Source organism: Macaca fascicularis, chromosome 16, assembly GCF_037993035.2.
Source record: "Macaca fascicularis isolate 582-1 chromosome 16, T2T-MFA8v1.1".
In the NCBI taxonomy this organism is placed as follows: domain Eukaryota; kingdom Metazoa; phylum Chordata; class Mammalia; order Primates; family Cercopithecidae; genus Macaca; species Macaca fascicularis.
In genome coordinates, this window is record NC_088390.1 from 7,025,681 (window position 1) to 7,050,140 (window position 24,460).

At 49.3% G+C, this 24,460-nt stretch overlaps 1 protein-coding gene and 1 long non-coding RNA gene across 11 annotated transcripts; one reads left to right on the forward strand and one right to left on the reverse strand.

The window, feature by feature from the left end:
- Positions 1-3,077: 3,077 nt before the first annotated feature.
- LOC102135865 (uncharacterized) lies at positions 3,078-24,341 on the reverse strand. Of its 6 annotated transcripts, none has more exons than XR_012425192.1 (5): positions 24,203-24,341; positions 22,105-22,185; positions 21,842-21,935; positions 6,325-6,446; positions 3,078-3,535 (listed from the first exon to the last, which is right to left on the reverse strand). It is a non-coding gene; the product is annotated as an uncharacterized lncRNA (long non-coding RNA). The 6 variants fall into 6 exon arrangements; XR_012425190.1 differs by lacking the exon at positions 6,325-6,446 and adding an exon at positions 14,840-14,976; XR_012425191.1 differs by lacking the exons at positions 3,078-3,535; positions 6,325-6,446 and adding exons at positions 9,926-10,926; positions 11,126-11,222.
- Positions 8,662-22,783, forward strand: ALOX12 (arachidonate 12-lipoxygenase, 12S type). Of its 5 annotated transcripts, XM_005582691.5 has the most exons (14): positions 8,662-8,904; positions 9,506-9,707; positions 10,871-10,952; positions 11,064-11,186; positions 11,302-11,405; positions 11,655-11,815; positions 12,689-12,832; positions 13,958-14,167; positions 17,700-17,786; positions 18,289-18,458; positions 18,905-19,026; positions 21,793-21,893; positions 22,002-22,172; positions 22,274-22,783. In XM_005582691.5, exons 1-14 carry the CDS (start codon positions 8,770-8,772, stop codon positions 22,451-22,453), a joined length of 1,992 nt encoding a protein of 663 aa, XP_005582748.3. In that variant the 5' UTR covers positions 8,662-8,769; the 3' UTR covers positions 22,454-22,783. The 5 variants fall into 5 exon arrangements, 4 of the variants coding, with proteins under 4 accessions (XP_005582748.3, XP_073874512.1, XP_073874514.1 ...); XR_012425186.1 differs by lacking the exon at positions 18,905-19,026; XM_074018412.1 differs by lacking the exons at positions 8,662-8,904; positions 11,302-11,405 and having other exon boundaries at positions 9,567-9,707.
- Positions 24,342-24,460: the final 119 nt, after the last annotated feature.

The following is a 24,460-nucleotide window of genomic DNA, read 5'->3' on the forward strand; positions in this document are numbered from 1 at the left end:
TTAATCTCTTACTAGGCCTAATTTATATATTAAACCTTATCATAGAGATGTATGTACCATATAGGAAAAAACATAGCATAGTATCCCTCAGTATCCATGGGGAGATTGTTCCAGGACGTTCCATAGTCTAAGACAAGTCTCCCCTCTCTTATAGCAAAATCCTTGGATGCTCAATCCTCAAATGCTATATAAAATGGTGCAGTATTTGCATTTAACTTACGCACATCAGCCCACACACTTTAAACCATCTCTAGATTACTTATAATACCTAATAGAATGTAAATGCTATATAAATAGTTGCAATACTATATTGCTTAGGAAATAATGACAGGAAAAATTCAAACATTTTGAATTGTGGTCAGTGCAGATGCAAATTTTTTCTCATATTTTCGATACACGGCGGGTTGGATCTATGGGTTCTGCCCCCATGGATAAAGAGGGCTGACTGTATCTATAGGTTTGGTATGTCTATGGTTTCAGGTATCCACTGGGGATCTCGGAAGTTGAAAGGTCTCCCCACTAGATAAGGGGGGCTACTGTACCAGTAACTCCTGAAGGTGGGGGTACACATGAGGCTGAACACAGTAGAATTGATTGAAAGTCTATAAAAGTCCAGGCGCAGTCGCTCACGCCTGTAATCCCAGCACTTTGGGAGGCCGAGGCGGGTGGATCGCCTGAGGTCAGGAGTTTGAGACCAGCCTGGCCAACATGGTGAAACCCCATCTCTACTTAAAATACAAAAAATTAACTGGGCGTGGTGGTACGCACCTGTAGTCCCAGCTACTCGGGAGGCGGAGGCAGGAGAATTGCTTGAACCCAGGAGTCAGAGGTTGCAGTGAGCAGAGATCATGCCATTGCACTCCAGACTGGGAGACAAGAGCGAGACTTCGTCCCAAAAAAAAAAAAAAAAAAAAAGAAAGTATATATAAAAAGCAAATGAGCCTCATATTCCTTTATCATCCATTCAGTGGGGCAGTTCCCCCTCCCCTCCTGCAGAAGACTGGAAGTTTATCATCTGATAGCAGAGGGATGCTGGACTTGGGACATCAGGCAAATGTGCCCTATGGAACAAAAGAAAATGTAACAAAAGCAACACACTGAATGGTGACTCCCCAGTCCTCTTCAAATACTGCCAATAATGCTGACGGTTGGGCATCTACACCCCAAACAGGAAATTAGAAGGTTGGTCTCTGAAGACACCAAGCATCCCAATAGAGAAGACCTACAAATACTGACCATGGGAGGAACCGTATCCATTATCAATTGACCAGATCTCTGCTCATCACATTGAAAAAACCCACAAACAGTCCTGATTATCTTTTTTGGTGCCTCGCTCTTAAACAAAGTCCAGGACCAGGTGCCGGGCGCAGTGGCTCATGCCTGTAATCCCAGCACTTTGGGAGGCCGAGGCGGGTGGATTATTTGAGGTCAGAAGTTCGAGACTTCGAGACCAGCCTGGCCAACATGGTGAAACCCCATCTCTACTAAAAATACAAAATTAGCTGGGCGTGGTGGCGCATGCCTGTAATCCCAGCTACTAGGGGGCTGGGGCAGGAGAATTGCTTGAACTTAGGGGGCAAAGTGCAGTGAGCCAAGATCGTGCCATTGCACTCCAGCCTGGCGACAGAGCCAGTCTCAAAAACAAAAAACAAAAAAAGTCAAGGATCAACAGATATTTAAAAAGAGGGACTCAGAGAGAACAGGAATAATGAAGAAACAGATTTTTTAGACTATATTTACTATGTCCAGAAATACTAGAGAAGATTAGCATCATTGAAACACAAGCAGGATGTTTTCTGAAAGCAACAAAGAACAAGACAGAAAAGGTTCAAGAGCAAAAAAATGTTTTAATTCAATAGAAGAGGTGGAAATCTTCAAGAAAGTGGTAAAAAAAAAAAAAAGAGAGATGGCGATTAGAAGAGACAATGACAATATAAGAAGTTTTTGTTTTGTTTTGTTTTGTTTTGTTTTAACTGAGTCTCTTTCTGTCGCCCAGGCTGGAGTGCAGTGGCACCATCTCAGCTCACTGCAACCTCCGCCTCCTGGATTCAAATGATTCTCCTGCCTCAGCATCCCCGAGTAGCTGGGATTACAGGGGCCCGCCACCGTGCCTGGCTAATTTTTGTATTTTTTGTAGAGATGGGGTTTCACCATGTTGGCCAGGCTGATCTTGAACTCCTGACCTCGTGATCCACTCACCCCAGCCTCCCAGAGTGCTGGGATTACAGGCATGAGCCACCATGCCCAGCCAATATAGAAACTATTAATCAGATGTTTAAGTCACTGTTTTTGGGAGAGGTTTGTTACAGAGCTTAGCCTATACTTTCACTAACAAACATACATTCAAAACTTTGAGGGAAGTTTATTTCCCATCCAGGATTCTAGTCTTAGGCAAATTACCAGTCAAGTTTAAGTTGAATAGAGACAGTTTCAAATATGCAAATGTCAAAAAATGTACCTCTTAAGCACTCCTTCTCAGCAAATGACTGGAGCAAAGACTAATGTCACGTGCATGTGTATGTATGCTAGGTGGACAGTAACCAAGACATATGCCCAGGCACACTGGCTCACACCTATAATCCCAACACTGTGGGAGGCCAAGGTAGGAGGATCACTTGAGGCCAGGAGTTCAAGACCAGCCTGAGAAACACAGGGTGACTTTGTCTCTACAAAAAATAAAAATAATAATAATAATTAGCCTGGCATGGTGGTGAGAGCCTGTAGTCCCAGCAACTCGTGAGGCTAAGGTGGGAGGATCAGTTGAGCCTAGGATTTCAAGGCCATTAATGAAGAAACTAAAGAAGGAATAAATGAAGTTTATCCCTTCATTTGTTAAACAGATAAATAATATCTACCACTTAGGGTTTTCTAGGATTCAATTGAACACATTACTTTTCTTGCTTCCATCAAAACCATTCACACACACACACACACACACACACACACACACACACACAGAGCCCTGATTGCAGCCAATTGTTCTTGAGGATAGGAAGGCAATGTATGAATCTTAAGAGAGTCCATCTGCATTTTTCAGTTTACAGACACTGGTGGAGAAGACAGTGAAACCTGAGAACTTGACCTTGGAAAAGCATTTATTTATGTTAAGAAGTAGATGCCCCATTATTATTTACGAAAAACCTTGAAGAGACATTTTGGTTTTGGAAAGAGGGCTGACAGCGCAGTGCTCGGAAAGGAGCACTGAGAGCTCGGAAAGGAGCACTGAGAAACAATGAGAGATAAGTTGTTTTACATAATAAAAGAATACAGACTTCACCTGATTATACTAAACAGAACCGAGATAAAGTAAGATTTTCCACAACACGGCACTCAGGGATGGCGATGGAGGCGCTATGGATCAAGTCAGCCAGAGAGAAATTTCTGGGGGCTGGAACGGTTACAAAACAATGTTAAGAATATAGCCAGGTGTGATGTCACACCCCTGTGATCCCAGCTACTTGGGAGGCTGAGGCAGGAAGATGGCTTGAGGCTAGGATTTCAAGGCCAGCCTGGGCTACGTGGGGAGACGCTATCTCTGAAAAAAACAGAAAGAAAGAAAGAAAAGAATGTTAGGAAGATAGATGGCTAATATCAAGCTTTACAGCTGATCCTGTCCTTATTTAAAATTCTAATAGTTTGTTCATTATGGATTTCTTCCATTCATTTGGGTGTTTTAAATATTGCATTAAATTGTTATTTATTTTAAGCACTGAGTTTTTGGTGCCCCCTTAAATATGGCACTCAAGGAGAGTGCCTCGCTGGCTTCACCCTGGTCCCTGCCCTTCTAAACCTTCAGGAAAAGTCTGTGACATGGACCAGCTCTGTGTTGATGATAGCTGCCAAATTGGGTTCAGCTCAGGGTGGAACAAAGCAGGCAAGACATGAAAATTCTCTATAAATCAGTGAGAGCGATTTGAACAATGGAGGATTACAAGGTAAACCTTAGAGCAAAGAGAAAAGTAAACAGAGCATGGAATAGTGACGGGGTGTTGCTGGGGATCCCAGAGAAGAGGTAAAGTTTTGCTGTCCCCCGTGCCCACTGTTGGACCCTAAAGCTCAACCGTTCGTTTAGCTGAGCTTTTTCCAGATAGAATGAGAAATTCAAAATACCCTGGCCGGGCTTCCCGCTGGGTCCTGAAAGGAGAGTCCGAGGGTTGGGTGCTGGGTCCCTGAGGAATAGTCTAGCAGTGGGGGCTTGAAGTGGGGGGCCAGGATGGGCCTTCCAACCTCTTTACAGGAATGTTAGAGGCTGGGCGCAGTGGCTCACACCTGTAATCCCAGCACTTTGAGAGGCTGAGGCAGGTGGATCACTTAAGGTCTGGAGTTCGAGACCAGCCTGGCCAACATGGTGAAATCCCAACTCTACTAAAAATACAAAAATTAGCTGGGCGTGGTGGTGAACGCCTGTAATCCCAGCTACTCAGGAGGCTGAGGCAGAACAATCGCTTGAGCCTGGGAGGCGGAGGTTGCGGTGAGCCGAGATCGCACTACTGCACTCCAGTCTGGGTGACACAGTGAGACCCTGTCTCAAAAAAAAAAAAAAAAAAAAAATAGAAATGTCGAGTAGAGCCAGTTCCAGAATAAGTGAATGCAAGGCGTTCAGAGATGCCATTCAGCGCACAGTATGTGTAGGATGGCTGTTTTGACATCATGTTTGCTTAAAATACAAATTGATAACAAATAAGTATGGTGCTCGTGTTCATCCCTGCTCCACCACTGATGTCTGGGGAGATAAGAACAAGGAAGGGGCTCCTGTCGGCCTCCGTCAGGCAAAGCCTCGGGGTACCTGTTCCACCCCTTGATGTTCTGATGAGTCCAATGTTTTATTTTTCCAGTGTCAGCAATCGAGCAGTGAGTACTACTAGAGGAATCATACCCTTGACCGGGCGCGGTGGCTCATGCCTGTAATCCCAGCACTTTGGGAGGCTGAGGTGGGCAGATCACCCGAGGTCAGGAGTTCGAGACCAGCCTAACCAACATGGGGAAACCCCATCTCTACTAAAAATACAAAATTAGCTGGGCATGGTGGCACATGTCTGTAATCCCAGCTACTCGGGAGACTGAGGCAGAAGGATCGCTTGAACCTGGGAGGTAGAGGTTGCAGAGAGCCGAGATCATACCACTGCATTCCAGCCTGGGCTCAAAACTCTCTCAAAAAAAAAAAAAAAGAAAGAAAAGAAAAGAAAAGAAAAAAAGAAAGAAAGACATCACACCCTTGAACAAACAGGTAAATTCATGATCAACAACTTTCGCCTAGTGTCTCAGCCATGCCAAGCACTCCTCTCCCAGCCCCTCATGCAGCTCTCTCACTTATGCCCTCAGAGTCTATTCAGACTTTCTCCACTCTCCTTCTATCTCTGAAATGCCCCTACAACTCCCTTGACCCTCAGAAGCCAGATCCTTGTCAACCACTTCACAGAGAAAAAGCAACTCACCAGATGGGATATTTCCCCACACGTCATTTTCAAGTTCATTTGCTGCCAATTCCATTTGTTTTGATTTGTTTTCTATCACAAAGGAAGAATTGTCTCTCTTGCTTCAGGCCATGTTCCTCTACTTTTTTCCATCATTGCCCCCTTACGGAGCCTTTAAGACTTTTTTTATTTTTTATTTATTTATTTATTTATTTTTTGAGACAGAGTTTCGCTCTTGTTACCTGGGCTGGAATGCAATGGCACAATCTCAGCTCACCGCAACCTTCGCCCCCCAGGTTCAAGTGATTCTCCTGCCTCAGCCTCCCAAGTAGCTGGGATTTCAGGCATGCGCCACCACGCCCGACTAATTTTGTATTTTTAGTAGAGATGGGGTTTCTCCATGTTGGCCAGGCTGGTCTCGAACTCCCAACCTCAGGTGATCCACCCATGTCAGCCTCCCAAAGTGCTGGGATCACAGGCGTGAGCCACCACACCCGGCAAGAAAACTTGTAAGTTATTTTCTGTCTCTTCAAAATGTGTATAAATCTTTTCAGAAGCCACACAGCCCTTGGCCAGCTCTACTACTCAGGAATGTCTTTCACAAAGACCTGGGAGCCATCTCCTTGAAATGTAAACACCAAGAAAGATGGAGCCTTCATTTCCCAGTTTCTGTGGGAGGGTAGAACTAACTTAGATGGACACTTTGCTTAAGCTGCAAAACTATCTGCTGTCATAAAAATATGAAAAGCTGGCTGGGCATGGTGGCTCATGCCTGTAATCCCAGCACTTTGGGAAGCCGAGGCGGGTGGATCACCTGAGGTCAGGAGTTTGAGGTCAGTAGCCTGGCCAACATGGCAAAACCCCATCTCTACTAAAAATACAAAAACTAGCTAGGCTTGGTGGCTCACACCTGTAATCCCAGCTACTCAGGAAGCTGAGGCCGGAGAATCGCTTGAACCTGGGAGGTGGAGGTTGCACTGAGTTGAGATCACGCCACTGCACTCCAGCCTGGGCAACAGAGTGAGACTCCATCTTAAAAAAAAAAAAAAAAAAAAAAGTGAGAGAGAAGTTTTTCTTCTGATTAAGCCAATTAGCTAACATAGATGGTCATCACAATTGTCAGATGCCTCTAGACTGCACTATATGTGACAAATGGTGCTATCAAGTCCTCCTAAGGATTAGTTTTTCTTGAGAACACGTATGTAATGGGCCGTAACTGCTTAGCTAGATAAGAGTGAGACTTCCTTCTGCCTCTGCAGTCTATTAGCAACTGCCTGTGGTGTGCATCACATTCTGGTTTAATGTTTATTCAATAATAAAACTGTTTTCTTTCTTCACTACTTTCGTGGAGAGGTTTTTTCTGGGTTGGGAGAACATTGTGCTTCTAATTATATTCTCCCAACACAGCACATGTGCTTAAAAGGGAAACAAAAGGGGGAGGGGGAAGGGTCTAGAGTGGTAAGAGCTCTAGTGAGAGGCTAGGCCTAGAGAGGGACATGGAGAAACAGCATGGGAAGAGGAACGGTAGAGGAGCAATGCTAACATGCGCTTGTAAATAATAAAATCATAGCAGCTAATACATAGAGGGACTATGCGCCACGCACTGTTCTCACTGTTTAGCCATATTCACTTATTTAGCATGCGCAGTAGCTTGAATCTGTTCTCTCAATTATTCATTCCCTCTCTCTGCACATGGCCGTAGAGTACACTGGAGTGGGCAGAAAAGGAGTCACAAAACAGCAGAGAAACAGTGCTTTTGGAAGTAGGTATGAGACAAACTCTTTTCTAGGCAAAAGTAACCCACGAAAATGTGTGTGGAAAGGCCAGATCCTACTATTAGGCAGGATGGGAATTTGAGCCATTTTATTTGGATATTACAGAAGAGGGTGACCCCAGAAAACTGGAAGAACTGGGGACCAGCAAATGGCAGACCTGCAGTCCTGAGTACAGAGAATGTAGGCCAGAGTGGACCTAGAAGACAAGAAAGGGAATCGAATCCAGTAAGGGGCAGACACTTCTGGGAGGTCTGGAGGCTGGAAGGCGGGGCTGAAACTCCCACTCACTTACCTCTACCAACAACTAGGGCACCAAGTCATTTTTGAGGACTGGCTCAAGAAAGCAGATTTACCTTACACAGATGTACCTAGCCCAGGCCACCAGATACATCCACGGAGAGCCAAATGCATATCATCACTTGGATCAAGATCTAGACAGAGACCCGTGCAGCAGGCTTCATCTGACTGATTCCTGGACGGGAGACAAAGCCTGAGCTCTGAATCATCCTTCAATGTTTACAAAGGCCCTAAACAGCAGTTGGCCAATTGCTGTTCCTGGATTTCCAGGAGACCTGAGACCCATGAAGGACCAGGAAACAGCTTGGGGATAAAAGATTAACCTGGAACCTACTGGAGCGGAAAGGGCTGCGCTCACCTGGAAAGGACAAAGCTCGTGGGAAAGGACAAAGCTCGTGGGAACTGCCCATGTAGGCCAGGTCCCTAAGAAATTCCATCCGCACCGGAACAACCCGACTGGTGTTCCTGGGCCCCTAACACTGTCCGTACCCGCTATGGAGGTTGGACAAAATAAGATTTTCACTGCCCTGCCTTAGGCCTCTCTCAAAGGTCTGGCCCATGATATGTGGTGTACATTGGCACCCCAAAGCCCAGATATTTGAAACGGGGTGGGGAGCAGGTGTTGAGCTGCTACATTTCCAGGTTCTAGGTAGCCTGGGGAACCCCTGGTCGTTGACGGAAGCACCGCGTTCAAGGCCGGCAGAGCTCAGGTACTAGAAGACACATGGGCAGCGCCGGGTCTAGCTGCGGGACATCCCCAGACCCCAGCACAGCCTCCCAGGCCGACCTTCCAGAAGCCGGCCCACTGCCTTCCCCGGGTCCCAGCCCAGAAAAGCGGAGACCTTCCCCTCCGTTTGGAAGATGGACTCGTCCCCTACTTCCTCCTAGCTCCCTAGAAGACCTGGAGACCTCGGGAAGTGTCCTCATCCATGTTCGCTCCAACCCAGGGGCTCCTGCCCACCCCGATCCCGCTTCCCGGGAGGTCCAGGAAAGCCAGCCGCACCCACCCCGTTGGCCTCACCCCGGCTCGGGCCCCTTTATCATCCCGCAGCCACGCTCCGACCAGGAGGCACAGCCAGTCCCCGCAGCCGGCTCTACCGCTCTGCTCGCAGGTTTGGGCTAGTCTGGGGCGGGGACTTGGAAGCGCCTAAAACTTGCGAGGAGGGCGGGGCCGCAGACCCGTCACTTAAAGGTCTGAACTGGCCCTGAGGCGCCAGCAGCCCTGGGCGGTCCGGGAATCGCGCAGTACCGGGATCCCCTCGCCTAGGCTGCTGGGGGGCGCCATGGGCCGCTACCGCATCCGCGTGGCCACCGGGGCCTGGCTCTTCTCCGGGTCGCACAACCGCGTGCAGCTTTGGCTGGTCGGGGCGCGCGGGGAGGCGGAGCTGGAGCTGCAGCTGCGGCCGGCGCGGGGAGAGGTCAGCTTGGGGAGCGAGGAGAGCAGGGGCAGCAGGGGCAGCGGGGGGAGCGGGGGCAGCGGGGACCCAGGGCCGCGCCGAGCTGGGCTTGCGGCGGGAGGGCGGGAGGGCGGGAGGCTGGGGGCGAGGTGACAGCGCGACCTCGCGGACTGGGACTTCCACGAAGTTGGGACGCGTGGGGCCAGATCAGGGACAGGGTCCGGAGCTGGGATCCCGGGCTGGGCTCAACCCCGTCTCCCTTCCCCGCCCCTGGTCCCGGCAGCCTCCAGTTCCTTCTCCCACTGACCCAGAGCCAAAGTAAGTGTAAGGCGAGGGGCCAGACGTGAAGCTCCTCCAAGCACCGGCGCTGGGAGAGCTCAGTTAATGGGACCCACGGGGGCGATGCTGCTCCAGCATCAGCTCCAGGCACTGCGGGCCCTCGTTCTCCACCTGACTCCGGACGTCTGAGACCCAAAGAGCCGATCTTGCGTGGGCGGGAACGAGGCGATGCTGTCTTTGGCGGCCCTGAGAAACTGAGGTTGCACAGGAGAGCGGCTCCGTCCTCGAAACGGCGTCGGTCGGGTCCCTCCTACTAAGTCTGGCCTGGGTCTGGCCCGCACAGGAGGAGGAGTTTGATCGTGACGTTGCAGAGGACTTGGGGCTCCTGCAGTTCGTGAGGCTGCGCAAACACCACTGGCTGGTGGACGACGCATGGTTCTGCGACCGCATCACGGTGCAGGGCCCTGGAGCCTGCGCGGAGGCGGCCTTCCCGTGCTACCGCTGGGTGCAGGGCGAGGACATCCTGAGCCTGCCCGAGGGCACCGGTGAGAAGGCGGCGTCGGGGAAGGAGGCGCAAGGTCCCGGGAACTGCTGCGGGGCTAGGAGGACAGAGCTAATGACGGTCGGAGCGGACTTAGAGGATGTATGGGCCCAGCGCAAGCGAAGTGTAGGGAACCCAGGGTGCTGGACAGGAAACGGGAAGGAGTTATGAATTCCCAAAGTTGTACACAGGCTAAGAGAGACTGCACTTCAGGCTGGAGGCAGGGAGTAAGTGATCTGGAGATCCCATCTTCCAAGAAGGCAAAGACAGAAAGTGGGAGTTGCAGCGATCCAGGAAAACAGAGATGCAAAGTAAACGTAGGAAGGAGATGTCGAGGTGACTCAGAAGTCAGGTGAGGGGACCACATGGAACAGGAGGGGGTGGGTGACCCGTGAGAGCAGATAGCTAAGGGAAGCAAACATAGGATGCTGGAGAGCTGGTTTGGCTGAAATAACACGGAAGACACCCGCGAAAGACAAGCAGCGCACTGGCCACCAGGAGGCAGGGAGGAATGAGGATGGCAAATACTGAATTTTTAACCACTGGTAACGAGTAAAAGAGAGATGAATCCAGAGATGAGTGAGGGTGGTAGGGATGGAACATCAAATCTATGACTTTGAGACAGGTGAGTGTAAATGCAGAAAAGAGCCAGAATAAGTCAATAGATATAAACTATGATGGTAAATCCAGAAAGGTGAGGTTAAAAAAAAAAAAAGGCAAATGTAGAATCTTTTGAGCACAGGTGAAGGTGTGGCAGGTGAGGTTTAAGATGTGAAATTAAAGCAATTTGTAGTAGACAGTAGGCGTAGGTGTACAGGTGACTAAGATTTCATCACCTTAATTAAGGTGATTTTTTTCCAACCATAGATATTGATGAAGTAAGGCCAGGTAGGGGAAGATGAGAGAAGGAGCAAGAAATGGTGGCAAACAGGAGGTTTTTATCTATAGGCGAAGGATGAGGGCTGAAATAAGAGAAAGCAGGGGTGCAAAGTTGGCAAAGATGGGAAAAATGTGTCTGGGGGATAATCAAATGAGGCAAAGCCAGAGATGAACGCAACAGTGCATGGATGAAAACATGGAATACGGCTACCCACAGGGAGATGAGGACAAGAGGCGGGCATAGGACCAGACAGAGCCCTGAGGCCAATTGTCCTGATGTCTCCCCAGCCCGCCTGCCAGGAGACAACGCCTTGGATGTGTTCCAGAAGCATCGAGAGAAGGAACTGAAAGACAGACAGCAGATCTACTGGTGACCACCCACCCCTTAAACTCCCCCTGCCACCACCATCCCACCCCTTCCCTGCCCTGCCCCCATCACTGACCATGACATCCTTCCTGAAGCTTTGTCCCCAACTCCTAGCTGGGCCACCTGGAAGGAAGGGTTACCCCTGACCATCGCTGCAGAGCGTAAGGATGACCTACCTCCAAATATGAGATTCCATGAGGAGAAGAGGCTGGACTTTGAATGGACACTGAAGGCAGGGTGAGAAAAAGGCTGGACCTAGGAGTGAAATAAGGGCTGGGAGGTCCAAGAATGATGGTAGATGGTGAGGAACTGAAGGATCAGCTGATGAGTTAAGCCTCAATACCTGTCCTAGGGCTCTGGAGATGGCCCTCAAACGTGTTTACACCCTCCTGAGCTCCTGGAACTGCCTAGAAGACTTTGATCAGATCTTCTGGGGCCAGAAGAGTGTCCTGGCTGGTCAGTGGTTCCCCCAGGTCTCCATAATCCTTTAATGGCCCCTCTGGATGACTCATCACACTCCACAGTCCCCTGTAACTCTTTGCAAGAAGAGACCTTATCATATCTGGTCAACTCAGAGAGGCCTTGAGAATGAAAACTCAGAAGCTGGGTTCAGGGTGGGTCATATACCCGAACCCCTGGGGTTGACCCTGGAGGAGGGATATGCAGGCTGTGGTACATATATCCTCCTTCCACCGCCCCCCACAGAGAAGGTTCACCGGTGCTGGCAGGATGATGAGCTGTTCGCCTACCAGTTCGTCAATGGTGCCAACCCCATGCTGTTGAGACGCTCGACCTCTCTGCCCTCCAGGCTAGCGCTGCCCTCGGGGATGGAAGAGCTTCGTGCTCAACTGGAGAAAGAACTTCAGGTACCTCTCCTTCCCTTGCCTGGCACTGTTCTCTCCTTAGTAGTGTGGTGAGAACGGACAGAGAGAAACCAAACTGAGTAGAGGAAGGCAGGCTGCAGTACTGCACTGCCCCTTGGTGCAGTCCTGTGCTGGAAAAATACAGAAATAAAATATGTAGGGGAAAAAACTATGAGGAGCTCCCAGCATGAAGGGGAAAACAGAATGGATCCCCAGCACACAGTGAGGGGCTGGAGATGTGAGCAGGAACAGTGACATGCCCTGGCCACAGTGTTTTGGACTCCAGTGTTCACGGGCAGGGAGAAAAGTGAGGAAGTGCCATCAGGTGCGGAGAATCTGGGCGGCTTTCTAGACAAAGAGAGCGGGGTTTGGAAGCGATGGACTGTACTGAGGACAAGCCCAGGCAAAATGTGTGTGTGTGCACGTGTGTGCTGTATGTGGTGGCAGGGGCAGCGAGGAGAAGCTCTCTGGTATATGTGGCAGAGGAGGTGAGATTTGAATAGGGAAGGAAAGAGCATTTGCTGAGCTGATAGGAGCCAAAACCAGAGCGCACACCATTCAGGAATGATCGGAAAGGTGCCTGGCCATTTGACAGGGGATCAGTTTACAATGCCTGTGATGCCAACTGGATTGAGCAGGCCTGGTTCCAAACCCAGATCTGCCACCACATCCACGCACAAGACATCTACCCTCACCAGACTGTTTCTTCACTTTAAGATGAGAGGAACTGGACCAGGGGCTCTAGTTCTCCCAGCAGGACTCCGGTACTGACACAGGAGAACGGCAAGCAGCCAGACTAAATCTCTTGCCCTTTGCCCTGGCCCCCTGGGGGTAGACTTTGAACTCTCAAAATGGATACATCCCTCCTGTCCCCAGAATGGTTCCCTGTTTGAAGCTGACTTCATCCTTCTGGATGGAATTCCAGCCAACGTGATCCGAGGAGAGAAGCAGTACCTGGCTGCCCCCCTCGTCATGCTGAAGATGGAGCCTAATGGGAAACTGCTGCCCATGGTCATCCAGGTAAGGGTCCTGGGCCTCTCCCGCAACGCTGCGCTCTGTTCACCTCAACCTCTGCTCCCAGGGACCCAGTCCCCGGCTCTTGGCTCCCAAACCCCATCCTCACTCAGTGAGACTTGCCTTCATGTCACTATTTGCCTGTACTCTCGTCTCCCCTGCTCTCGTCTCCCCTGCCTCATCCAACTAGAAGTACTTGTTCAAGAGTCAAAATGGCCTCTTGGAGTTCTCATCCTGTATCCAATGGTCCTCAAACTTCAGTGTGCATCAGAATCACCTGAAGTGCTTGTTGAAATGCAGATTTCTAGATCCCATGACCAGACTTTCTGATTCAGTATGTCTGGGGTGGGAACTGAGAGTTTGCGCTTTTGTAAGTTCCAAAGTGATGCTGACACTACCAGTTCAGGACTACACTTTGAGAATCACTATTTAATCTCTCTGTGGCCTCTGACTCTGAACCCTCATCGTCTCTTCAATATCTTGTCTCTCAGTTGTTTTTTTTCTTTGAGACATAATCTCACTGTATCACCCAGGCTGGTGTACAGTGTGGTGCGATCTTGGCTCACTGCAACGTGCGCCTCCTGGGTTCAAGCGATTCTCCACCTCAGTCCCTCCAGTAGCTGGGACCACAGGCATGCGCCACCACGCCTGGCTAATTTTTGTATCTTTTGTAGAGATGGGGTTTCGCCATCTTGCCCGGGCTGGTCTTGAACTTCTGGGCTCAAGTAATCTGCCTGCCTCGGCCTCCCAAAGTGCTGGGATTACAGGTGTGAGCCACCGCACCTGGCCTTCTCTCACTATTCCTAACAGTCAGGTGACGAGAACTGTCAATAATCTCACACCTCCTGCTTCTCTTTCACATTCCACCACCCTCTGAGGGCCAACCACCATCTGGCCCAACCAGAGAACAGGGCCTCCTTCTGGACCCCCTTCCTCCAGCCCCTCCTGCCCTCCACCTGACATCAGGGCACTCCAGCTAGCGAGCAGCAGGCTGGGAGGGTTCGCAGTCCTCCTGCCGGACTGTAACCTCCTAGAAGGCAATAATCTTACTTAGTCATCTCTGTTTCCTCGAGAATGCTGACTAGAATGTCATATACGGAATGGGAGTTCAATCATTTCTCTTTGTCCCAGATTCAGCCTCCCAACCCCAGCTCTCCAACCCCAACACTGTTCCTGCCCTCGGACCCCCCACTTGCCTGGCTCCTGGCAAAGTCCTGGGTCCGAAATTCAGATTTCCAACTGCACCAGCTCCAGTACCACCTGCTGAACACACATCTGGTGGCTGAGGTCATCGCTGTCGCCACCATGCGGTGCCTCCCAGGACTGCACCCCATCTTCAAGGTACTTACTAATCTATTCAATCACATATCCCTCAGACCCCAGAGAGAGGAACAGCCCAATATCAAATGATATTGCAGCAGCAAAAACTCTTTGTCGCAATATGTGAGTGAAGAGGAGACTGTATCGATATCTTGAGATGTTGATTTTAATTACGTGTATTAAGTTTAGTCACTTAACATTATACAGGAACCCTCTGAAATTCTCAGAGATCTGACCGTCTAGCAGTGCACTCACAGCAAGGCTTGAACACTGTTAGTAAAACAAAAGCCGTATTCCTACCTTAGATTTAGTATTCAGCCAGAAAAGCAAGTGGTGCCCATAAGAACCAACCAGAGAACAGTATCTGGTACTAGAGTTTGAAATGACAAGGGACAGCCTATAACAGTCTAGTATTGATGAAGAATGTTTCTCCCCAACTGAGGAGTCAGCTAAGTAGAAACAGATCAAAAGACAAGGAAGAGCAGCCAGCAAGCCACTCATACCTGCCCAACAGTAAGGTAGATAGAGATGTACGTTACCATGGTAATGACAGGAATGAAAAGGAAAGAATCTAAAATGTAGTGAAGGGAGGAAACAGTAGCTGCAGCTTGCCTGGGTGTAAGAGAGAGAAAAGCCAGAAGTCCAAGCTTCTGCCACACCTGTAAGTCCATGGGGCGGGTGTGTTATACTGACCTAGAAATACTGTGGTTTTAAGAGCTGGGTGTGGTAGTTCATGCCTGTAATCCCAGTGCTTTGGGTGGCCAAAGCAGTATGATTGCTTAAGACCAGGAGTTCAAGACCAGCCTGGGCAACACAGCAAGTCCCAGTCTCTAAATTAAAAAAAAAAAAAAAAGAAAGAAAGAAAGAAATACTGTAATTGTATAAAACAGTGAGTTCAGTATATATCGCTACGGAGAAGGCAAAATGAGACCTGTGCTTGCTTAAGAAAATGTTCTTAAAATCTTGATGAGGCCAGGCGCGGTGGCTCACGCCTGTAATCCCAACACTTTGGGAGGCTGAGGTGGGCGGATCATGAGGTCAGGAGATCGAGACCATCCTGGCTAATGTGGTGAAACCCCGTCTCTACTAAAAATACAAAAAAATCAGCGAGGCGTGCTGGCGGGCACCTGTAGTCCCAGCTTCTCGGGAGGCTGAGGCGGGAGAATGGTGTGAACCCGGGAGGTGGCGGAGCTTGCAGTGAGCGGAGATCGTGCCACTGCACTCCAGCCTGGGCAAAAGAGCAAGACTCCGTCCCAAAAAAAAAAAAAAAAATCTTGATGATACTTTACATATAGGGAATGTGGCAGAGGGAGCACAAAAATGATACAAGCTTACAAACCAGAGTAATTGTCAGAAACAGTAAAGTTAGGAGAAACCAGAGTTGGCAAAAATGAGGTGTCCGGTTTCAGGTACATGGAGTTTGATGTATTGGCAAGATATGCAAGTAAGTCCTGGGTAAAAACAACTGAATTGTTTTCAGCTGGGGGCCTCCACCCGGACCCCTCCAGCCTGGCCAGCACAGCTGTGCTGCCTCTGGAGTTACCCCTTCAGTAACATAGACAAGATGGAGACCAGTCTGATGAATGGAATCTTGGATTGCCTTCATCTCATGCTGTCTCCTGCTTCTCCATCCTCTGCTCCACACGAACAAGAGAAGCCTCTATTTGCACTTACAATTCCCTTTCCTAGTTCAGTGCTCTCCGTGTCTCCACTCACCACAGTAATGCCATCCCCCGGCAGGCAGCTGACTTGCTGGCAGGTGCACACAAGGGTCAAACCTGCAGCTGTTCTATTTTTTTTTTTTTTTTTTGAGACGGAGTCTCGCTCTGTCGCCCAGGCTGGAGTGCAGTGGCCGGATCTCAGCTCACTGCAAGCTCCGCCTCCCGGGTTTACGCCATTCTCCCGCCTCAGCCTCCGAGTAGCTGGGACTACAGGCGCCCGCCACCTCGCCCGGCTAGTTTTTTGTATTTTGAGTAGAGACGGGGTTTCACCATGTTAGCCAGGATGGTCTCGATCTCCTGACCTCGTGATCCACCCGCCTCGGCCTCCCAAAGTGCTGGGATTACAGGCTTGAGCCACCACGCCCGGCCTGCCTGCAGCTGTTCTTAACAGTGGCCTATGCAGGCTCTGGCTTTGGATTGCTGGGGTCTTAGTCCTGAACCCCGGCCTCAATAATTTCCAGATGTCCTCATAAGTTCCATCGTGAGGTTGTTAGAGGTTAAAATGACTTAATGGTGTGACACAAGCTAAATGCTACAAAAAACGTTAGTTCTTGCAATTTTTTTTTTTTTCAGAGACAAGTTCTCACTCTGTCACCCAGGCTGGAGTGCAGTGGCGTAGTCATAACTCACTGCAGCTTCAAACTCCCGGGCTGAAGCGATCCTCTAACCTCAGCCTTCAGAGTAGCTGGGACTACAGGTGTGCACCACCATGCCTGGCTAATTTTTTTTATTTGTTGTAGAGACAGGGTTTTGCTATGTGGCCCAAGCTAGTCTCAAATTCCTGGGCTCAAGTGATCCTTCTGCCTCAGCCTCCCAAGTAACCTGGATTGCAGGCACACGCCGCTACACCCGGCTAGTTCTTGCAATTATTATTATTAGGGATTGTTCATCCTTAGGCATCCTCTCTCCTCATGTGAACTTTGGCCTTTCTGTGACATTTGGCATCTTTCATGAATCTTCTGAAAAGCTTCAGATTAACGTGAGCTGCTCTGATATCTTAACACCCAAGGTATCACCTGGGTCACTGCCAGCATCCAGCATCAACAATTCAGACAAATACCAAAACTGCTTAAAACCTGCATATTAACTATGTGGAAAGGAAGACAAACAGTCTAAGATAAAAAGAAACACATGTAAGGACCAGGTGGCCCATTTTTAATAGCCAAGGAAAAGCAGGAGAGGAGGGGTCCAACAGTGCCTAAGTAGAGGTGGAAAAAGATTTGCTTAAACAGGTAGCTGAATACAGCTCTTCTAGTTCTGACCGAAAGTACTCTCCCCACCCATCCCCTGAAGAAACCCAACCGTGAAACAACTAAAAGATGGAGATGCAGCTCTGATAATAAGCAGGGAGGCTAGTTTAAGAGAATGTGAATGACAGAGGAGGTAGCAAAGAAAATCAGAAGGGGCTGATTCATAAGACACCTATACTCAAGGTGGAAACAATGAAGCGGACAGCTACTATTCCAAGACTCTTGCGTGGACTGGACACTCTCCAACATCCTTAGGTGAGCAGCACCACAGCCCCTGAGATAAGAGAGTCTATTACTGCCCCCTGTTGACAAATGAAGAGATTGCAGATTCGAGGGTTATTAACTTGGCCAAGTCTCAAAATGAGGAGTAAAGTGTAGGTTAAAATCCTGGTCAGTCTGGCTCCAGGGCCCAACTCACAGGGAAGTTGGGGAGCACGAGGGTGAGTGATCAGAGCAGCAGGAGACCAGCCTGTCAAGCAAAGCATCAAGAGGAGAAGGCGCCATGCTGGGTGCCACGCCCTACAAGGAAGGACCCCAAGCATGGCCTCCACCAGTCACACCCTCCAATCCCCTCCTCTCCAGCTCCTGATCCCCCATATCCGCTACACCATGGAAATCAACACCCGGGCCCGGACCCAACTCATCTCAGATGGAGGAATTTTTGATAAGGTGAGAAGGGTACGGGGCATGGGACTGCCTCATCCATCTCTCCATGAGCTACCCCTTTCGGGATCCAAGACCAACTATGTGTGAATGTCCCCACTCTTAACCTATGAACCTGTCCCTTTTATACCCATGTCTTTTTTTTTTTTTTCTGAGACACAGTCGCTCTGTCACCCAGGCTGGAGTGCAGCAGCGTCATCTCAGCTCACTGCCACCTCCGCCTCCTGGGTTCAAGCGATTCTCCTGCCTCAGCCTCAAGTAGCTGGGATTACAGGCGCCCGCCACCACGCCCAGCTGATTTTTATATTTTTAGTAGAGATGGGGTTTCACTGTGTTGGCCAGACTGGTCTCGAACTCCTGACCTCATGATCCACCCGCCTCGGCCTCCCAACGTGCTGTATACCCATGTCTTAATATCTGAAAATCTCACATCTGCCCCGCTTTATGGAAGATGCGATGGTTCTCCAGCCCTGTTTCCCCTGCTAAGACTTGTGATCTCCTGTCCCAGGCGGTGAGCACAGGTGGAGGGGGCCATGTGCAGTTGCTTCGTCGGGCGACGGCTCAGCTGACCTACTGCTCCCTCTGTCCTCCTGACGACCTGGCTGACCGGGGCCTGCTGGGACTCCCAGGTGCTCTCTACGCCCGTGATGCTTTACGGCTCTGGGAGATCATTGCCAGGTAAGGATGAGCTGACGAATGGGGGAGGAGGAGGGCTCTGGCCTGAGGCCAGCATGGGGCAAAAGCAAGAAGGTCCAGACAGGAGAAGCAGAGAACTCAATCCTGGGGAGAGATGAGGAAGAGTGAAGACACAGGGGGTGGCTCTGAAAATGTGGAGACTGGGATGGGGCAGAGAGAGGAGGTGAGGGGAGCTGTTGGGGGAGACTGGGGGAAGTGTCTGGAAAAAATCAGGATTTCTGAGGATGTGTGACAGCAACCATGTGAATTCCTAGAACTAAGGACCCACATCTCCCATGAGATGCCAGTGTGTTTAGAGGGCTGAGGATGTCCCAAAGGCAAGGTCTCTTCCCAGATACTGTGGAAGCATTGGGCAGATGCCACAGAAAGAGGAATGGAGGTCAGAGGCCAGGGCCTTCTGCTCTCAAGTGCCTTTTCCTCCTGGGCAGGTATGTGGAGGGGATCGTCCACCTCTTCTACCAAAGGGATGACGTAGTGAGGGGGGACCCTGAGCTGCAGGCCTGGTGTCGGGAGATCACAGAGGTGGGGCTGTGCCAGGCCCAGGACCGAGGTAAGATTCATTCCAGAGAGAGAAGCAGCTCCTGGGAGACTCTGCTAGGGCCCCTTCCCAGCCCTGCCCTTCTGGGGACAGGACCCCAGCCTCTCATCACACCTCCCTTTCTCCCTCCACACAGGAAAGCATACGTATCCCATTCCCACCTCCTCAAACTCAGGACAATTCTAGAGACCCAAGGACTGTCCTCCTCAGATTCCCTGGCCATCAACCCCTAGTCCCACCCCACCCCCGTCACAGATGCCCCTGAACTGCCATATCCTGGGGCCCACCAGGCCAGAGCCACAGCTGAGAGGGGTCTGCACAGTCCCTGCTGGGCTCATATTCTCCCCTGATGGTTCCGTTTTCCTAACTGAGGACGTAAATGGGAAGATTTTCCCTCCAAAACCCATAAGGACCCACCCTGGCTTTCCGTCCCTCTCTTCCTGCCTGCCACTGTCCAGCACACCCAGAGGGTCCAGGAATACTGCACGCTTGCTACAGTGCAAGGTCAGCTCTTGATGCAAGCTCAATCCTATACATGCTTTGCCTCAAACCCAAACTCAGCACCCTGATCCTTGGGGCTCAGGTTTCTTTGGCTAATCCAACCCTCCCACCCAAACCACCCCTTGGCCAGAATCTAGCCACTACCATATTTGAACCTCTGAGGAAGAAAAAGCCTTTGCTGAGATCTTAGGTTTAATCACACAGGCCCCAGCCTGGACTGCTGTCACTCATCCTTTGGCCCCTCCCCTTCACACTTCAGATCTAGGCCTTGAATACCATCCTCTGCCTCTGTGGGACAACTACAGACGTTTACTGGGGAGCCCTTATGGCCAATCCTGGGAATGTGGCAAACATCCTTACCCTGGAGGGAGCCTCTCCCTGGCGAAGCTGCACCACCCCGCCCTTCCAGGAACAAACTGTCTCTAGTTCTTCTCAGTACAGTCCCTTAGACTCCTAGCAGTTTGGGCTACTACAACAAAACACTGGCCAGGCGCGGTGGCTCACACCTGTAATCCCAGCACTTTGGGAGGCTGAGGTCGGTGGATCACGAGGTCAGGAGTTCGAGACCAGCCTGGCCAACATAGTGAAATCCTGTCTCTACTAAAAATACAAAAATGAGCCAGGCGTGGTGGCACACACCTGTAATCCAGCTACCCAGGAGGCTGAGGCAGGAGAATTGCTTGAACTTGAGAGGCGGAGGTTGCAGTGAGCCGAGATCACTTCATTGCACTCCAGCCTGGGCAACAGAGTAAAACTCTGTCTTAAAAACAAAAACAAAACCACACACCATAGACTGGGTGGCTTACAAACAACAGAAATGTATTCCTCACAGTTCCAGAGGCTGGAAGTTCAAGATCAGGTTCTGGCGAGCGCCCTCTTCCAGGCTGCCCACAGTCGATTTTTCCCTGTATCCTCACATAGCAGAAAGATAGCAAGCTAGCTAGCTATCTACTCTGTCCTCTGCCTATTCAGGAGGGCTGTATCCTCATGCCCTAATTATCTTGTGGGGCTCCACCTCCAAATACCATCACAATGGAATTAGATTTCAATATAAAAACTTTTCAGAGCCAAAGATACTCAGTTCATGACACACGTTAATTTAACCTCCACTAACTGCCCTCCCCCTTGTTCTCTTTCAGTTCTCATAGCTCACCTCTGTCTAGTTTTCCCAACAGGCATTTTAGAGGCTAAAATTAAAAATGCTGTGGGATTAGCAGTCAGGAACCTGAGTTCAAGGTCAGCCTCTGCCTTTTCCCAACTATGCAGTCCTGACAGTGTATTCTCTATGGGCTTTGATTTTCTTACCTATGAAATGAAAGTAATTATATTTATTCCACTTAACTGATAAGATTATCGGGTCTCCCAGCACTTTGGGAGGCCGAGGTCAGCAGATCACCTGAGGTCAGGAGTTCGAGACCAGCCTGGCCAACACAGTGAAACCCCATCTCTACTAAAAATACAAAAATTAGCCGGGCATGGTGGTGGGCGCCTGTAATCCCAGCTACTTGGGAGGCTGAGGCAGGAGAATCACTTGAACCCGAGAGGAGGCGGTGGTTACACTGAGCCGAGATTGTGCCACTGCACTCCAGCCTGGGCAACAGAGCAAGACTCCGTCTCAAACAAACAAAAAAAAGGTTATTGGGTCTCTGAGCCCCCATATCCACTGTAAGATGAGTGGCCTGAGATAACCTTTGTGGGAGCCCCCCTCACTGTGACACTGGACATCCATGACTTATTCCCCACCTTATAACACAGACACGTGTAATTCTATCTGGGTATAGGAGTAAGCATTCCTAAATTATTTATTTATTTTTTAATTTTTAAATAGAGACAGGCTCTTGCTCTGTCACCTGACACCAGCAATCCTCCTGCCTTGGCCTCCCAAAGTGCTGGGATTACAGGCATGAGTCACCGACCATGCATCCCTCAATTCTTAACCACTTTTTGAGGCAAGGGATATTTGGTCACTCAGAACTTTTCAGCCCCCAATGCTTCCATAACAATAATTATTACTTATTGAGCATTTATTACCGACCAGGTGATTTTGATACACCATCTCATTTATAATGAAGGTATCATCCATATTTTACAGGTGAAAAAACTGAGGTTCAAAGAGGTTAAGCTGGCCTATGGTAACTAAGTGTAAGTGACTGAGCCAGGACTCAAACCCATGTCTGATGCAAATATGTCTAAATAAAATGAACAAATACTCATCAATTCTAAAATACGGGCATCCCAAAACAATAGCCTTTGTTCCTCTATTCCTTTCCTGCTCAGGTTTCCCTGTCTCCTTCCAGTCCCAGAGTCAACTCTGCCATTTCCTCACCATGTGCGTCTTCACGTGCACTGCCCAGCATGCCGCCATCAACCAGGGCCAGGTATGGACAGCTGAAAGCCCAGGTCCCTGAAGGCAAGGTGACCTGAGGGAGAGATGGGAGTTCAAACCCTAAGCACCAGGGTTCTAGGGTTACAGTTTCTTCCTCCAGCTGGACTGGTATGCCTGGGTCCCTAATGCCCCATGCACAATGCGGATGCCTCCACCCACCACCAAGGAAGACGTGACAATGGCCACAGTGATGGGATCACTACCTGATGTCCAGCAGGCCTGTCTTCAAATGGCCATCTCATGGCATCTGGGTCGCCGCCAGCCAGACATGGTGAGAGGGGACTCTCGGGAGAGGGAAATGACAGTTGGAAAGGAAATATTAGAGTGGGGGCTGGGCTCTTAGAAACTGACAGATCCTTTGTTCTGTCTCAGGTGCCTCTGGGGCATCACAAAGAAAAATATTTCTCAGGCCCCAAGCCCAAAGCGGTGCTAAACCAATTCCGAACAGATTTGGAAAACCTGGAAAAGGAGATTACAGCCCGGAATGAGCAACTTGACTGGCCCTATGAATACCTGAAGCCCAGCTGCATAGAGAACAGTGTCACCATCTGAGCCCTAGAGTGACTCCACCTGCAAGATTTCACATCCGCTTTAAGACTGACATTTCTATCTTGAATTTCATGCTTTACTAAAGTCTCTGCTGCTAAGGCTCTATTTCCTCCCCCAGTGAAACTACATTAGTATCCCACTAGCCCAGGGGAGCAGTAAACTTTCTCTGCAAAGACTAGATCCTTTTTTACGCTTTGCAGGCCCCGTAGTCACTGTCTCAACTACTCAGCTCTCCTGCTACAGCATGAAGGCAGCCACAGACAACATGGAAATGAGTGTGACTATGTTCCAATAAAACTTTATGGACACAGATATGAACGTTACATCACAAAATAGTCTCTTTTGGTTTTTATTCAACTATTTAAAATGCAAAAAAAATCCACAAACAAATGTGCTTTGAGACACACACAGCCAGGCTACAGACTGGATTTGGCCCTTAAACTCTGCACTAGCCTAAGGCCCTGACCCTACTTCCAAAACATCCAAGATCATGGAGCAGGGGGATTTCTTAGAAAAATCAACTTACCCCAGCTAACTCTCCATTCCCGGGAACTAACCTTCATGCCGGGTGGCCGATGTATAAATTCCTGACTCGGTTCTTTGGCAATTTCCTTCCACCCATATTTCTCCTGTTCACCCATGTACCCCAAAAGTCCCTGAATAAGAATGATGCTTTGGGGGCAGAATAAAAACCACTGCCCCAAAATCGCTTCTTTCTCCAAACAGTCCCAGATGACAGGCACATACTTCATGTCTCAAAGCTACTTTCCCAACCCCTTTAATACTCTGGGATCTATGTGTTTGTCACATTCCAAGTTATCTTTCACAAGCCTTTTAAGAACAATATGCACAAAATAAATGGACAAGAACTACAAAGTTATTCTAGCCAATGACAGTGTTTATTTGTTAGGTCCTGGGGCCTCAAGGTCAAATGATCCCTCTCAATTATTCTGAGGTCATTGTCCTCACTAGAGTGGGTACAACTTGCTCAGTGCAAAATTGTGCTCTTCAAACATTCCTATTTCTTTTTTTTCTGAGTCGTAGTCTCCCTCTGACGCCCAGGCTGGAATGCAGTGGCGCCATCTTGGCTCACTGCAACCTTTGCCTCCCAGGTTCAAGCGATAATCCCGCCTCAGCCTCCTGAGTAGCTGAGATCACAAGCTCGTGCCACCACGCCCGGCTAATTTTTGTAATTTTTAGTAGAGACGGGGTTTCGCCATGTTGACCAGGCTGGTCTGGAACTCCCGACCTCAGGTGATCCGCCTGCCCCGACATTCATATTTCTAAATAATTATTACAGATCTGTCACTCATCAGTTAAGCATACAAACGGCTTTTTTGGAGAGGATGACCTATTTGTATTTTTAAATCTTATATCCTACCTTATTCAAAAGACCTATCAGTTTTCCTAGTTTAAAGTAGAGAAGCAAAGTGACATTTTTATGTACATTTAACAGGACTGCTTACCTTTACAACCTGCTCAGTCGGCCTTCCCTGGACTTCTCCTAACTGCCCATTTTTCCTGAATTTGGCATCGAGAGTTACAGTATTTCAAGTGTGATGAAAAAATGTTACTTAGGAGAAGCAGTTCCAATGCCAAGAACCTTAAGCAATTTTAAAGCGTTCTAGCCACAAAACCATGCCTGACCCCCAAAAGGGGGTCCTAACTCCTTTATACTGTCAGAATCTCAATTTTAAAAGGGAGGAGTAGAGATAGAAACGCTCTCTGTTGGTGATAATCTGTCTTACTTACCATTTCCCCAACACAGGAGAGACTAAGGAATTTCAGGTAAAAATCGGATGGTTCCAATCCTCCGATCCTAAGAGACCATCGCCCCAGTTCCCAAGAGCTCCGCCAGTTTGACTTTTTTGCCCAACGCCTGGTTACAGATAGTTCCTCGTCACGTGACTTCACAGATTTGGTCACATGACATGCCAGCTCCTTCCATTCCCGTCTGCGGGGGGAGGGGGACCAAGCAACCGGAGACCCTCGCTCTTCCAATACTCACGC